Here is a 15,363-nt window from a genome sequence, read left to right as displayed (position 1 = left end):
AATTGTTCCACAACAGTCCTTTCTGGTCAGACCACTCTGTAGTATTGCATTGAGTCCTAAGCACCCCATGAAAGGAATGTTGCCCGGGTGGTAATCTGCCACACCATCACGCCACGTGAATAGTGGTCAAAAGTATTATGCATGTATAGCTTGGAGAAGAGAATATCCAAACTGACTGTTAGTTTCATCCAACTATGTGACATGAAGCAACAAAGACTTCTCATGTGGAAAAAGGATTTAGACTTGTTTTTTTTGGCCCCAGGTCACAGAACTAGGCATGATGGGTAGAAGCTTCACAGAGGCACATCTAGCTTTAATATAAGGAAAGATCCCCTGACAGCTCTCCAGACTGGAACAGGCTACCTTAGCTCCATGCCTGTTTGAGACTTTTAGATCAGCTTGTCGAACTATGGAGATCTCTTGGCAAAAGACAGATAACCACTTAGATATGTTGTGGAAGGGATTTCTTAAAATTCTGGACAATATGGCTTCTAAGATCCCTTCTCTGTGATTCTCTGCCCTTTAAAAGCTTGATGTTTCATTGGGGAGACAAATCATATATACCACTAAGGAACAGAACTTGTAAGATGAACAGGTATAAAAACTTTATCATAGTGGAGATGATAGTTCCATTACAGAAGACTAATAGAATTTCACTGACCGAAATGAAATTTTAAGATTTGTGAATATTTGCAAGATTTCATGTTACTCTTTGCTATTTGACAGTTTTAAAAATTTGATGTGTTTGAGGATATTACTTGATTGAAAATCATAATGTTTCTTCCTTTATGGGGTTATAATCCTAAGTCTTTTCTTTTGCAGGCTTCTCCTGAAAGATCTACAAGAACTCAGCAAAAAGAATTTCAGACTTATGTCTTAGATAGTGTCATGGACCACTTGCTTGCAGCTGATGTTTTATTGGGTAATTTCAGATTTTATCTTTGGCTTTTACCAGTTATCTTCCATTAAGAAACCCAAATGAATTTAAATTTCCTCTTCTTCCTGTTTGAATTCTATCTTTTAAGGATCCTTCTTTTCCATACCTCCCCTCCATCCATTAAATATAGAAAAAAGCACAAAAATACTTTCAAGAATTCTGGCCAGATTTTTCATATGAATTGTGGCATGTGTGTCTGGGGTACAGAGGATGTGAAGGTTGGGCAGAAAAAAAGGAAAGAAAGACAGCATGTAAAAACTTCCTCCTTTTTTTGAATAGTTTAAAGACATCTTCCTTTATGAATATTTAATTCTTGCCAACTTTATAAAGTAAACTACTTACGAAGAGTCTATATTATTCTAATATCTGGAGGGTTTTTTATGGACTTTCTATGAGAGAAGATATGCCCCCTCTATCATTGCATGTCATAATAAAAATGTATTATAGTATGGTAGCAATTTCTTCTGAAAACAGAAGGAATATTTACATAAAAAAATTTACTTTGGTGCATGTGCTAGTTTCAGCCTTACTTTGTATCCCCAGCACATAGAATATTTCTCTTTATATAGCAGAAATTTAACGCTCACCAAATTGGATCGATGACTTATTTTAATCATGGATACCAGAATGTTCTTATTGCCCTGTTACCTTTAACTTTAAAAATGTTTACCCAGAGATTTTGGATATTGTCATAATATGAAAAGAGTACATCCTGAAATGGATGTGCCAAGTCCAACTTTTGTTGAGATTTGCTTAAATTGAGTATATTTATGACATGAAATATACACTCCAGAGTGGATGATAGTGAAGTTCGAATAGGCAGCTTTTGTATAATTTTGAAATCATTTTCACCTGCATGATTTCACTGTGATTCTCACAGTGGGTAGGATAATTTCATCTTACAAATAAGGAAACAGCAACTAAGAGGTTGTTATATTTAGGTTATTTAAGTTAAATAATCTACAGAAAGGATTGTTTTCCCCACAATTACCCAGTTATCTAAAAATAAATGCAGTAGTTCAGATAGTATAGTACTAGTTGACTTGTTCTAGAGCTTCTTGATTCTTTTCACCTCCTGTTGCATATGTATTCATTTCCTCGTCATTTTTCTTTCTGGAATTTAGGGGAAGATGCATCTCTGCCTATTACCAGTGGAGGAAGTTACCAAGTGCTAGTGCACAATGTATTTTATTTCACCCAGCGTGTGGTAGACAAGCTTTGGCAGGGAATGTTCAATAAGGAATCCAAACTTCTTATCGATTTTATTATTCAACTAATTGCACAGGTAATCCATTCAAGCCTATTATACAAAATTTATTTTTGATAGTTGTTTTTTTTACTAATACTGATGATAAAATATCATAATAACAGTAATAACAATAACAACACTGTAGGAGGGTTTATTTTAGTTTAGTGATTGTATCTTTAGCCCCCAGCACAACCTAGGAGCTCGTATTTATTGTATGTAATTATTAATAATATTTTACTGATGATTCTAAGATAGTGGCTTTCAGAGGAAGCTAAAATAAATCTTCTCCTCTTGTATTTTTACTTGAAGAAAAGTTTACTAATAAGTATATAGCAATTTGTTTTCAAGGATTTTTCAAATTTGTTTCTTACAAAGAATTGAACTGGTGGACCCATCCATCAGGTTTGTGGCCAACACTAGAATTCTTGACATGCTTTGTTCCTGCAAAGAGCTTTCATAGGGGTGGGGAACCTATGGCCTCGAGGCCACATGTGGCCCTCTAGGTCCTCAAGTGCAGACAACAGCTGAAGTTTGGATCCAGTCAAAGGGCCACACTTGAGGATCTAGAGGGCCACATACGGCCTTGAGGCCGCAGGTTCCCCACCCCTGCACCATTTCCAATTGCTACTTAGTTGATTTATTTTTATAATGCTCATTGTGAATAAGTTCAAGAGAGAAAGATATTAGAGGGTCAGCCACTATTTTTGTATTTTGCCAAGCCATGATCCTCCTATTTCTTCTGTCCCCTTCCTCTGAGTGTTCCATGTCAAACTACAGCTCAGTTACTTGTGAATAAGCATTATTTTTATGCTTTGTTCTAGTGCCTATTGCTTTGTTCAGTAGTTCATGGGAAAAAATGTTGGACATAGTAAGTAAAATGATATGCCGTTGCCTAAGAGTCATAGTATTTTCTCTGGTTATCTTGTGTTTGCCTTTTTTTTTTTTTTAAGTCAGAGTAGTGCTCAAAAAGCAGTTGAAATTGAAACTTCTTACAAGCTATTTTCTGGTGTCTTTTTCAGTTATTAAACTATACATTGAACAATGTTCATCTTTTTCCCAAGTGTTTTTATGAATAGTAAATTATTAACATCAACAGAGCATTCCATGTTATAAAGATATTGCACTGTTCATTTTACCATGTACTTTTCATATGTTTAATTAGTCAAAACGAAGATCCCAAGGGTTGTCACTGGATGCCGTTTACCACTGCCTAAATAGGACCATCTTGTACCAGTTTTCAAGGGCACACAAAACAGTCCCACAGCAAGTTGCTCTCCTCGATTCTCTTAGGGTCCTTACTGTGAACAGAAACTTAATCCTAGGACCAGGAAACCATGACCAAGAGTTCATTAGCTGTCTGGCTCATTGCTTGATTAATCTGCATGTTGGAAGGTGAGTGCTTTTGGACAAATTCATCCCATTGAAGTTCAGAAACTCTTATCTTATTTTAACAAAAAAAGCTTCATGCTAATGTTGGTGTGGCAATATTCCTTCTCTCTTTTCCTTAGCTCAAATTTGGAGCAAGAGTTTGTAAGTTCAAATCATGGCTCATCCCTTATTACTAATTGTGGGCACTGTCCATGGCATTAATTTCCTTTCCCATGTGAGGGGGCAATTCTTAAGTTTCCTTCTGGTTACCAAATGCTACTATGATCTTCTGACCACATGCAAATTTTTAAAAATGGAAAGTAAGCAAAACTAGCCAAACTTTTGTTGTAAAAACCAGTACTAGTAAACAGAAGTCCAAATGAAACACCTAAATTGATTCATCTGTAGGAAATTACAACTCAGTACTGTTTGGCTATTTCTTAGCTATTGCAATGTCCATTCATACAGATATGCCCTCTGCTAGTACAGATTGCTCTTCCTGCACAACTCGGACATTTGCTCCCAAAAGTCTGATAAAGAGGATTGATTCAGTGTTCTTGAGGGTCTTTCTTCACATTCTCCACAGGCTGCCTAGCAGTTACCCCTCAGTCTCATGATGTAGTCAGCCCACTGTTTTCCCCAGTTATATATCTCTCTGATGAGATTCTTTAGGCTATTTCTCCTGTGCATGTCTTCCTTAGCAATTCATAAGATGCTCATTATTTGAGGCCACTCTAATGTGAATCCATCGAAAGCAAGGGATAGCATTTTGTTATAAATAATGGAGGGAAAGTTTATTTGCAATTTTGTCTTGAAAAATGAAATTAAATATTGTAAAAAAATAAGTTCATTTTAGCTTATAGCTAACCAATAGTATGTTTTAGTTTACATGTAACAAAATGAAGGGCAATTGGGTAAGGTATAGGGTTGAATTTAGAGTCTGAAATTCCTGTATTCTAATCTCACTTTTATCATGTATTAGCTGGATGCTCCTGGGTGAGGGAGTTAACCTCTCAATGCTCCAAGTGCCTATGTGCATTGGTAAATGAGTTTCCTAAACTGATAAAACCAAAGTTTTAATCCCCAAAACAAGTTTTATTTTATTTTTTAAACAAGAAGCAGCTTAGGGAGCAGAGTAGAGAGAACACTGGGCTTGGGAGTCTGGAAGGCCTGCACTCCTCACCTGCCTCAGGTGTTCCCTCGCAATGGGACGCTGTCAAGTCCTCCAGCCTCTCTGCTTCAGTCCCCTCTTGTGTCAAAAGAAGGAGTTGGATTTATTGGCTTCTAAGGTCTGTTCCAGCTGTCAATGTGTGATCATGTAATTGCAACTCTGCATTAATTCTTAAACAGTTCAAGAATCAAAGAACAAATAAAGTATTCATTGTCTTTAACATTTTTTCAAAAAAAAGAAAAGAAAAAAAATTTTTTCCAACAAAATTGTATGATGAAACAATATGACTTCCTTCACATTTGACTTTTACAGTATAATCTTAAAAAAATCATTGTTGCAAAAATACTCAGTTTTCCCAAGGGTCTGTCTTAATCCTTTGATATTCAGATCCTTTTCTTTTGAAGTGCCTGTCCTAATCAGTGAGAGCCTACCAACACAAATGTTGGTGCACAGATAGCTATTGATGGGTGAGGATAGATACTAGCATTAAATGGGGAGAAATAAGTGAGCAGGGACTGATTTTATAAGGGATTACTTCCCTTGTGAATAGCTCTGTGTTATGGTCCATTTTATTGTCCTTCATAACCCTTAAGGAGACAGTGTGGTGTCAGGGACAAAGAGCTGGCCTGAGAGTTGTGAAGACTGAGCTCAAGTCCTTCCTCTTTGGATTAGGGAAGAATGTGATTGGTGAGGGAGCAGAAGCCATCAGGTGGGAGGTCAGACAGACAGTCTTGGTAAGTATAGAGGGAAGGAGTAGTAAAGAGTGGGCCATGATGTCAGAGTTTTTTGAAATGAAAATTAGGTTTAAGAGGGAAGCATAGGGAGAGACAGAATGGTAGGTTATGTTCAGATGCAGGAATATCAACTTTTGTTCAAATAAGTGTAACAGTGAGCTCCATTCCTGTCAATGGCTGATGTGAATAGAAGAGGGTGGTCATGGGACCTGAGGGCATCCAAAAATGAGAGGTCAGGGTGTTAGAAGGAGCACCAGCATGGATGTTCAAGGCCCAGAGGGGTAGAAAGTGAGGAGGAGAGGAAGCCAGTGAACCTTTGACTTTCCATAGCAATGTTTAATCGCTAGAGGTTTTTCAAGGCCATGACTTTCCTCAGACATGTTAAAATGATTGGACTTTTCCAGCCATGTGGATGGGTTTGGACTGGAAGCAGAGGCTCGCATGACGACCTGGCACATCATGATCCCCTCTGACATAGACCCGGACGGCAGCTGCAGTCAAGATGTTAGTGAAGGTAACCAGCATGAGCACCTGCACACAACTTGTGGCCAGTCTTTCTTTCTTTCTGTTTCTTCTTTGCTGCAACAGCAAGGCATGGCTAGGTGAAGTTCTAGGGCTGGTCACCATGCAGCCATTGCCAGCACAGGGTAAGTGAGGTAAAGAGGACAGGGTCAGCTCAGAGCCAACCCCAGCCCCTTAGCTATCGGCTTTGCTCTGGGGCTGCCACTACCCAGCTTCTCTTCCTGACCTTGTAGACTTCACCTGCCACTCGAGGGCCTGTGTCCCCCAAGACCTCTCCTCTTGTCTTATCCTCTGCATCTTCATCACCCCCTCCAGGGAAGGCCCATTGTAACTCAGCCAGCCCTTTCCTGTGCCAAGAGGCAATCACAACTTCATGAGACTTAGGTGAAAGCCGAGTTTATCATGAAAAATGAACATGCTCGTGGAGCCCCAAAAGTTCACAATCCATGCAGAGGTCTGAATATTCATGACAGTACCACAAAAGGAGGAGAAGAAAAACACAAATCTCCACCTCAAGAGCATGGCATGGGAGGGGAAAGGTGCAGTAAGGGTGGAAGAAGGATAAAACCCCTCCCAAAGGGGAGGAGCAAGGTGATGGCAAAAGCCTCATTCTTTTCCCTTGGGAACTTCTATACTCTGAAGATAGAATAGTCTGCTTGTCTACAACCGTCCTGTCAGCTTATCTATGAGGGTCCACAAAAGTAGTTTCACAGCCTCACTCAGGCTGACTGGCACCTGCGTTGCCTGCCAAGGACACACAAGGGTCCAGTTTGAGATTGCAAATGACACATTCTGTCAGCTGGGGTGAGCTTCATTCTCAATGTATTCAGGACCTCCTGCATGCTCTGGGTTCTGTGTCTCTGGAAATATGGCAACTCAAAGAGACAAGTTCAGGGGACCCCTTAACAGTCTTTAACACCTCCGAAATTCCCATCGTATAGTAAGCAGATTTCGCTTTTGTCCTAGACTCCTTTCTCTCACACTCCTTCTGGGTACTTTCTCTGACATCCCTTCCAGCCCTGGATCTGACTCTTCTTAATATCTCAGAACACAGAGGTGCTCAGGATGTGCCTTGATATCCAGCTGCCTTTCTGTCCCACCGCCATTCTTTAGCCCCTTTTCCTTGGACATTCACACAGAAAGACATTTCTCCCCAGTCTAGTTTGTGGTGGCTGTGGTAGAGCAGTCCCTGGCCATTCTTCTGGAAGAGCCAAGCACCTAGCTCGTGTTATGTGGGAAACTGCACCGTTCACAGTGATTCATAGTCTCTCTCTCTCTCTCTCTCTCTCTCTCTCTCTCTCTCTTCCCCTCTCCCTCCCACTCCTTCTCTCCTTCTCTGTCTTTAAAGGCAGGGGAGGTGGGGGAGCAATAGAGGTTATATGATTTGCCCAGGGTCTCACACCCAATGTGTCTGAGACCAGATTTGAACTCAGGTCCTCCTGACTTCTGGGCCAGTGCTCTACCCACCTAGTTGCTCCAACAGTGATATTCTCCTAAATGCCCTCGCCTCCCAATTAGCCTTTTTCAGGCCTGGTGTCTTGTCATCTTCCCCATCATGCAGGGTTGGTCACTCATTAGAACTCCTTACCCATAAACAGCTATTCCCCTTCCTTGAATGCCCCTTTATCATTCCATCTTTCTCTGGGTCTCGCCTTTCCCAACCCTCTTCTTTGTCCTCTTGGGAACCTCCAGGTCCACCAGCCCCTCAGCACTTTCCCAGGCCGTTAGCCTTCCTGAGGCTTCATTTTATTCCTTTCCAATCACAGCCCTGTCACTAATGAATTCAATTCTCCCTGCCCTTGACATTCAGATCCCTCACCCCTTGTCCTGCCTGGGTTTGTTTCCTGGCAAACCTTATCCCTGGACTGCTCCTGCTTTACTGCTATGGTTCTACATTATACTAGTCATGTTTGCAGGCTACAAAATTGGAGGAACTGAGGTAAAGTAGACACCTATGCTGTTCGTGCAGCTGTGAATTGATCCAGTCATTCTGGACGGCAATTTGGAACCGTGCCTCAAAAACTAAACTGTGCATTGCCTTTGATTCAGCAATGCCACTACTATGTCCATTCGCCTCCCCCCCCCCCCAAAAAAAAGATATAAGAGGAAAAAGAAACAAGTTTAAAAATATTTATATCAACTATTTTTATGGGGCAAAGAACTGCCCCATCAATTGGAGAATGGCTGAGCAAATTGTAGTATGTGAACATGATGGATCCTCTTGTGCCATAAGAAATGATGAGACAGGAGCCCCGGGAGGCTTGTGTGAACTACTCCAGAGTGAGGTGAACTTTATATAGTAATAACCTTATACAGTAATAACATCGTAGAGACAAATGCTTCTGAAAAACATAAGAATAATGATCAAGGCAGTGCCCAAACATGATTCTGGGTTACTACGAATGAAGCATGCTACCCATCTCTGGACAGGGCAGTAATGGACTCAGAAGTACAGAATGTGACATATTTTTGGACATGGCCAATGTGGGGATTCCTTTTTTTTTTTTTTGGCATTTCATATTTTTGCAAGAGTTTTATTTTGCTTTTTTCGAGTGTTTTAGACATGGATGAGAAAAAAAAATTTTATTGAAAAAAGAAAATTACATTAAAAAAAGAAATATAAAGCCTTCCAACTTGAGCTCCCCTTTCTCATACTCTCTTCATGCAAAAATCCTTGACATCATGTCTTTGTTCTCTTTAGGCAGTCCTTCTCTTTGTCAAAACCAGTCTTTCTTCATATACTTTTTGTCTTTGAAGCAGTCGGGTTTAAGTTACTTGCTGAGGGTCACACAGCTAGTGAGTGTGTAAGGCTGGATTTGAATTCAGGTCCCTCTGGTTCCAGGGCTGGTGTTCTATCAACTGTGCCTCTTAGCTGCCACTTAGCTTCTTCAGCATCACATTCTTGATCCTTTCTCCTTCTATCAACTTTAGTCATCTATCTTTTCTCTAATCGTCAGCTTCTCTCTTTCTTCTGGGTCCTTCCCTGCTTTCTTCAAACATGCCTGAGTCTCCTGTGTCCTTAATTAAAAAAAAAAAACCCTTCCCTAGACCCATCATGCTATATATCCTGTGTCTCTTCTCCCTTTTTCAGACATTCTCTTAGAGCAAGGTGTCCACCCCACTGCCTCCAATCTCTTTCTCATTACGCCTCAGCCCTCTGTGACTTGGCTTCTGATTTCACTGCTCAACTAAACCTTCTATCTTCTCAGTGTCAATGACTTCTGATTTGTCCAGTGTTTCAGTGTTTCTCTTGACCTCTCCTCTGGGTCTCAAGCTGTTGGCTGCCCTGTCCTTGCACATACTCTGTCTTCTCTAGGTTTTTGTCACACTACCTTCTCCAGGTTCTCCTCCAGACACATCTGACTTGCCCTTCTCCTTTCCATTTATGACCTCTAGAATTTTCTCTTCCTTCAAGACTCAGCTTAAGAACCACCTTTTACAAGAATCCTTTCCTGTTCTTCCCAGCAAGTTCCCTTGTAAAAAGGAAATACAAGCTATCCTGTATTTAGCTACCTTGTATTTATTCTCTGTACAGTTATTCTAATGCACAGTCATACCAGCACACACATACACACACACACACAGTCTCTCCCAGGACACTCTAAGTTCTTTCTTTGTATTTGTATCCCTAGCACCTACCACAGTCCCTGGCTTACAGTAGGTGCTTAATAAATGCTTGTCGATGATGATGGTTAAGAAGCCAAATGTGCTAAGAAAGAGACCTTACTGATTCCACTTACTTCCAACATAAGTCTCCAAATATATTTATTATTTAGTCAAAAACATGTGTTTACGTTCTGGAAGAGCCACCATATACTTATGATCTCTCACCTAGGTGCCAGCTGGTTATTTACAAGTGCTGTAACAGATGATGAAATTTGGGCATAAACTTTATCATCACTGCGTAAGAACTATAGTTATCGTTGCACATTTTCCTAAAACTTGTTCAGTTTATGAAATGATCTATTAATTCAATTCAAATAAACAATAACAGGTCCTGACAAAATGAAAGCATTAAAAAAATCAAAGAAAGCTTCCCCAAATTGGATATTAAAAAAAATTCATGTGTATGGTAAATTTTAAGACCAAAGCATCTTTAGACAATTATACAATTCACATGAGCTACAGAGAAAAATTAATGTAGTCAAATGTACTCATAATTATACAGATTAATCTAATATTTTTGTATGTTTTTTGTGTCTTGTTATTGTATTGTCTGTGGTATGACAATGTTGACAGTGACAGTATTTTTTAACAAATCATATTCATTGTGAATAAACTAATCATTTTTAATTAAATTCATTCTGACTTTAAAACTTTGTAGAAAGTAAAAGATCGTATATGGTGTGTCTTCTTTATGATTTAGGTCGTCAGCTTCTCATAAAAGCTGTCAACCGAGTCTGGACCGAGTTGATACATAGTAAGAAACAAGCTCTGGAAGAACTTTTTAAGGTGACTCTGCCTGTCAATGACCGGGGCCTGGTGGATATTGCTGCTGCAAGGCCTCTGATTGAAGAAGCTGGTTTAAAGTGCTGGCAGAACCACTTGGGTAAGAAGGCATACAGATCCTGGGTGGACTTCAAGGCCTGGGTGCAGAACTGTTGTCGGACTTGAGGGATTTATTCCCTGCGATGATGCTGTCTGCAAATTACCGTGGCATGTGTGTGGGTTCTGGGTATCTAAATAAGATTCTGCAAAAGGCAGTTAATTGTATCAGATAAAGCACAAAATGCTACTTGGTAGCACATTCAGATACAATTAAAAAATAACTAAGGGAAGGAGGAAGAGAGCATTGTTTTAATGATGGTTCTTTAAAAAAAAAAAACATTGTTATCACCTCTCAGTGAATCTCACCCCAATAGAATCTTCCTTTTCAACAAAGAAGCTCACTTATGTGAAACAAGGTCTGACAACGCATGACTCAGTTCCATGCCTGCAGTCCTCCAGTTCTCTGCCATTTTGCAGGAGACATGCTTTACCATCAGTTTGAAGTTGTGATTGGCCACTACTTTGATCAAAGTTCTGAGCTATTTCAGTGTTGTTTTATTTACCTATTTGTCATCATTTTGAAATTTTTCTCTCAGTTCTGCATCAGTTCATACAGGTTTTCCTAAGACTCTCAGTTCTTCATAATTTATCGTTGTTTATAGTTTCATAATATTCTATTATATTCATAAACTGCAATTTGTTTAGACAAAATCTCAGTCTCCGGTCACCCACTTTCCTTCTAGTTCTCTGCTTTTACGTAAATGCTACTTTTAAAAGGCTCTCTCCCACTGTCTCTGATCTCTATGAGGAATTTGCCTATTTAGTGATATTGTTGTTTTAACAGTTTTACTTCAACAATTTAGTGGCTTTCTGGTATAATTGTGAATTGTTTTCCAGTATGGTTGGACTGATTCTTTGCTCTATCAATAGACTATTAGTATGGCTATCTTGCTACAACTCTTCAGCATTTATCATCTTTGCCAATCTAACAAGTATAAGGTGTTTCATTTTTGTTTCTCTTATTCTTAGTGCTTTGGAGCATTCTTTCACGTGATTGTTGATAGTTTGCATTTTTTTAAACTGCCTGGTCACTTATCTGTTGGGAAATGACTTTTACTTTCAAATATTTGAATTTTAATTATCAGGTCTTTATCAAAGATATTGATTGTGAAGATTTTTTCCTATCAACAGCTTTTCTTTCTTATTCTGTCTGCATTGATTTTACTAATGTAAAGAAATTGAAATTTGCTGTGATTAAAATTTTCTGTTTTAGCTTGTTGATCACCTCTTTCTCATATTTAGTTAAGAGTTCTTCCCCCTAGTCAAAGGTTATATAAGGTACCACCTCCCATTCTTTTCTAATTTGTGTGTATTTAATAATATAATAATATTTGAGTGTGATATCAATTTCATATTTATTGGGGAATGTAATATAATATATTGGTCCAAATTTTAATTTTTGCAGACCTGCTTTCCATTTTCTACATCAATTCTTAACAAATAGGAAGGCCTTGCCTCATAATTTGTGTTTTGGGGTTTATGAAAAACTGTTTCAGTGATTGCTTCTGGGTCTTGCTTACCTTACTTTTTCCAGGAGCAATTTTTTTCTGAATTTCAATCAGCACTAAATAATTTTAAAGATTAGTGCTTTATAAAATACTTTGAGATATGATAATGCTATATTTCTTTCACTCCTACTTTTTTTTAGCATTTCTCTTGATATTCTTCATCTTTTCTTCCTCCAGATGAACTTTGTTGTTCATTAGGTTCTGTACAGTTAACACTGTAGTAGTTTGATAATGCTGGTAATGTTTATTAATAGATTAACTTCCCAATACCTTATAAAATTTTAGTAATTTTGAATGGAATTTATTTTTTCTATCTCCTTTCAGAGTTCTGTTACCAATACATAGAAAGATTTTTGAAGGTTTATTGATGTCCCTTTCCTGTTTAAAAAATATATATATTTTTTTTAGGAAAAAAAAGAATCCAATTTAAATAGCTCACTGTTTGGAAGTTTTGGTGAACTTCCAGCTAAACATTAGTCAATTTTGTGATGCTGTCAACTCCCAAAGCTAATGGAATCTCAGAGTGCCTTAGGAAACATATAGTTTCCAGAACCAGAAAGTGATAGTTCATTTTACTTTACCCTGGTCAGGTAGGTCTGGAGTATTCTGTTTAGTACCAGGTTCCACACTGGCATTGATAAACTGGAGATTGTCGAGAAGAGAATAACCATGATGGTAAAGGACCTTCAGTTTATTCCATATGCTAGTTGGTTTGAAACTGGGGATGTTTAGACTGAGGAAGAGGAGACTTAGGAGGCCATGATATTTTCAAATATTTGAAGGCATGTCATGCAGTAAAGTGATTAGACTTATTTTATTTGGCCTCAAAAGTATGTGTAGAATATGTAATGAAGTATGACTTTGACTGCATAGTTTCTGAGGTCTCTATCAACTCTGAGATTCTGTAATAATATTTGTCATGCTATCAGCTTGGATATTTTTGTTGTAGTTCTGTAGTGTCTGACTCTTCGCGACCTCATATGGGATTTCTTGGCAGAGATACTGGAGCAGTTTGCCATTTCCTTCTGCAGTTCATTTTAGAGATGAGAAACTAAGGCAAGCAGGGTTAATTGATGTGCCCAGGATCATATAGCTAATTAATGTCCAAGGCCAGATTTTAACTCAGAAGGATGAGTCTTCCTGACTCCAGGCCATCCATGCTATCTATCTACTGTGCCACCTAGTTGCTCTAGCATGGATGCAAATGACAATTAAAATAGACTATTATTACAAAAGTACATTTTCAACTGATCATGATTTCAGTTATTATTGAGATAGAATTTAAGGGTTTTTTTATGCTTCTGCATTTTAAACTGTGAACATTTCAATACTGTTCAAAGAACCTTGGTTGACATAGTAATTAAGTATTTAAATGTAATTTTCTGTACTGCCCTATTTCTTTAATGACCAAAAAAAAAAACCCTAAATATTTCAGTCACCTAGAAGGACTTTGAAGTCAAGTAAAAAGTAATATAGCTAAAAATGTTACAATGCAACATGTTTCAGCTTATTTGATTTATTCACAAAGTAACTTAAGTATGAGGAACATAATAAGCATAAGTAAATATAGCTTCCTAAATTGTACAGTCATCTGTCTTTATATACTAATGTGCAAGCAGAAACAAGGAAATCAATGAATGTGAATAATACAGCATCTTGCACTTGGAAGTTATTTTTTTCAAATTAACTTCCCAGTATTGTTTCAAATTGAGGGACCACTCTGTTCCAAAGGAATTATAGAACCATAAACCTTTACACATAAGCAAACCAAGACTCATGGAGATCGTTACTTGTGTCAAGCTTATAAATAAAGTTGATTGCATTGGTGGATCATTGAATTTCCCAAAAACAAGAAAACAAAAAGTCACAATGGATTATGATCCTGCTAAATAAAACAACATTGTGATTGTGAAAGTCCCATGGTGGGACTTATAAATAAAATGGCATTGTCATAAAGAAGCCAGTCTCTCCCACTGAAAATCTAACAGAGTCTCAGAAAGAGCAATGGTAAAAACACTTAAAAAAGGAAACAAATAGAAATAATCTCTTCCATCCTGTCCAGAATTGCATAGAAGTAGGAATAGAATCAGTCTTAATGGTTGACCTCACAAGGAGACAGGGACCAACCAGCCAAACCTTGGCTCACTGAGAGTCACACTGGGAGACTTGGCCAATTCATCCTCTGAGCACCAGTTCCAGGAAAGTCATTGCAATGCAGGCAGTCCCAAAATAGTAGGATCTCCTACTGAATTCTTTAAGGACCACAGGAGGAGAACTAACCCCTGACTAACTCTCATGTAGAATCGAAGGACTGATTGGTGCACAGTATGGGAGGTGGTATGCCAGCTACCCCATCCAGATTACCAGAAGCAGCAGTGGTGGCATCCAGAGTACAGAGGAGACAGTACTGAACAAGGGCTGCCCAATCCATCAAGTCTCAGTTCAGCACCTGAGGCTGAAAATAAGAGCAAACAGAGTAAGACACTAAACACTGGAAACATTAAGATTCGCACAGTTAAAAATGAAGGTGTGGGGAAGAATTTATCATGCTTCAAGAACTGAAAAAAGTAGGGCTAACAATCACAATCTTAAACAATGTAATCTTAAAAATGGTAATAGTTTAAGCAAGGAGACTATAGTATGTCTTAAAGCACCATCAAAAATTAAAAATAATATACTTAACACATATGAACATAAGAGCATAGCATCTAAGCTCTTCTAGGAAAAGTTAGTCAAATTACAAGGAGAAATAAGTGACAAAACTTTAAAAAGTTGAAGATATTAAATCCTGCCTAGACAAATAAATAAAAAAGGAAATGAAGATCTGGATAGAATTTCAGTAAAATTGAATATGATAGATCTCTACTAATTATTGAATGGGAATCCGAGAAACAGATGTTTCAAGGCTATGTGTAACACCTTTACCAAAAAAATTAGCTCTTTTCTAGAGAATAATGCAATAAAAAATGACATTAGTACAATACCTTTGAAGGAAGACTTATTTAGTGACATAGCAGTCAAATTCCCAAAAGGTGTAGAATCTGAAGAGAAATAATGAGGGTAGGGGAGCGGAATGAGAGATGGTCTAGCAGTACCAATTCCCAAACTATTTAGCAAAAAATATTCATCATAATTATTTGCTACTGGTTAAAAAATATAAATGTAGATAAATGCAACAGACTAGGAAACCAAGATTCCGAAGTGATACAACCCCACATCTCACAGTATTTTCTGCGAATTCCAAGCGGATATAGGACTTGAGCATAAAGAATGACATCATACACAAATTAAAGGCATGGGGAAGAAGATGGCTTTTCATAGCATAA

At 38.2% G+C, this 15,363-nt stretch overlaps 1 protein-coding gene across 2 annotated transcripts in view; it reads left to right on the top strand.

Moving 5' to 3' along the window:
- Positions 1-15,363, top strand: part of WDFY3 (WD repeat and FYVE domain containing 3) — a 316,638-nt gene that overhangs the window by 221,566 nt on the left and 79,709 nt on the right. For both annotated transcript variants that reach the window (XM_036763543.1, XM_036763542.1), the window contains 5 exons: positions 823-922; positions 2,062-2,222; positions 3,349-3,578; positions 5,864-5,973; positions 10,348-10,530. In XM_036763543.1, the coding sequence (XP_036619438.1) occupies positions 823-922; positions 2,062-2,222; positions 3,349-3,578; positions 5,864-5,973; positions 10,348-10,530 (784 nt within the window). The remainder of the gene's footprint in view (positions 1-822; positions 923-2,061; positions 2,223-3,348; positions 3,579-5,863; positions 5,974-10,347; positions 10,531-15,363) is intronic.

This window comes from Trichosurus vulpecula, chromosome 6, assembly GCF_011100635.1.
Source record: "Trichosurus vulpecula isolate mTriVul1 chromosome 6, mTriVul1.pri, whole genome shotgun sequence".
NCBI classification, from domain to species: Eukaryota; Metazoa; Chordata; class Mammalia; order Diprotodontia; family Phalangeridae; genus Trichosurus; species Trichosurus vulpecula.
Note: the sequence above shows the minus strand (reverse complement) of the source record. Positions and strands in the feature narration are given on the sequence as shown.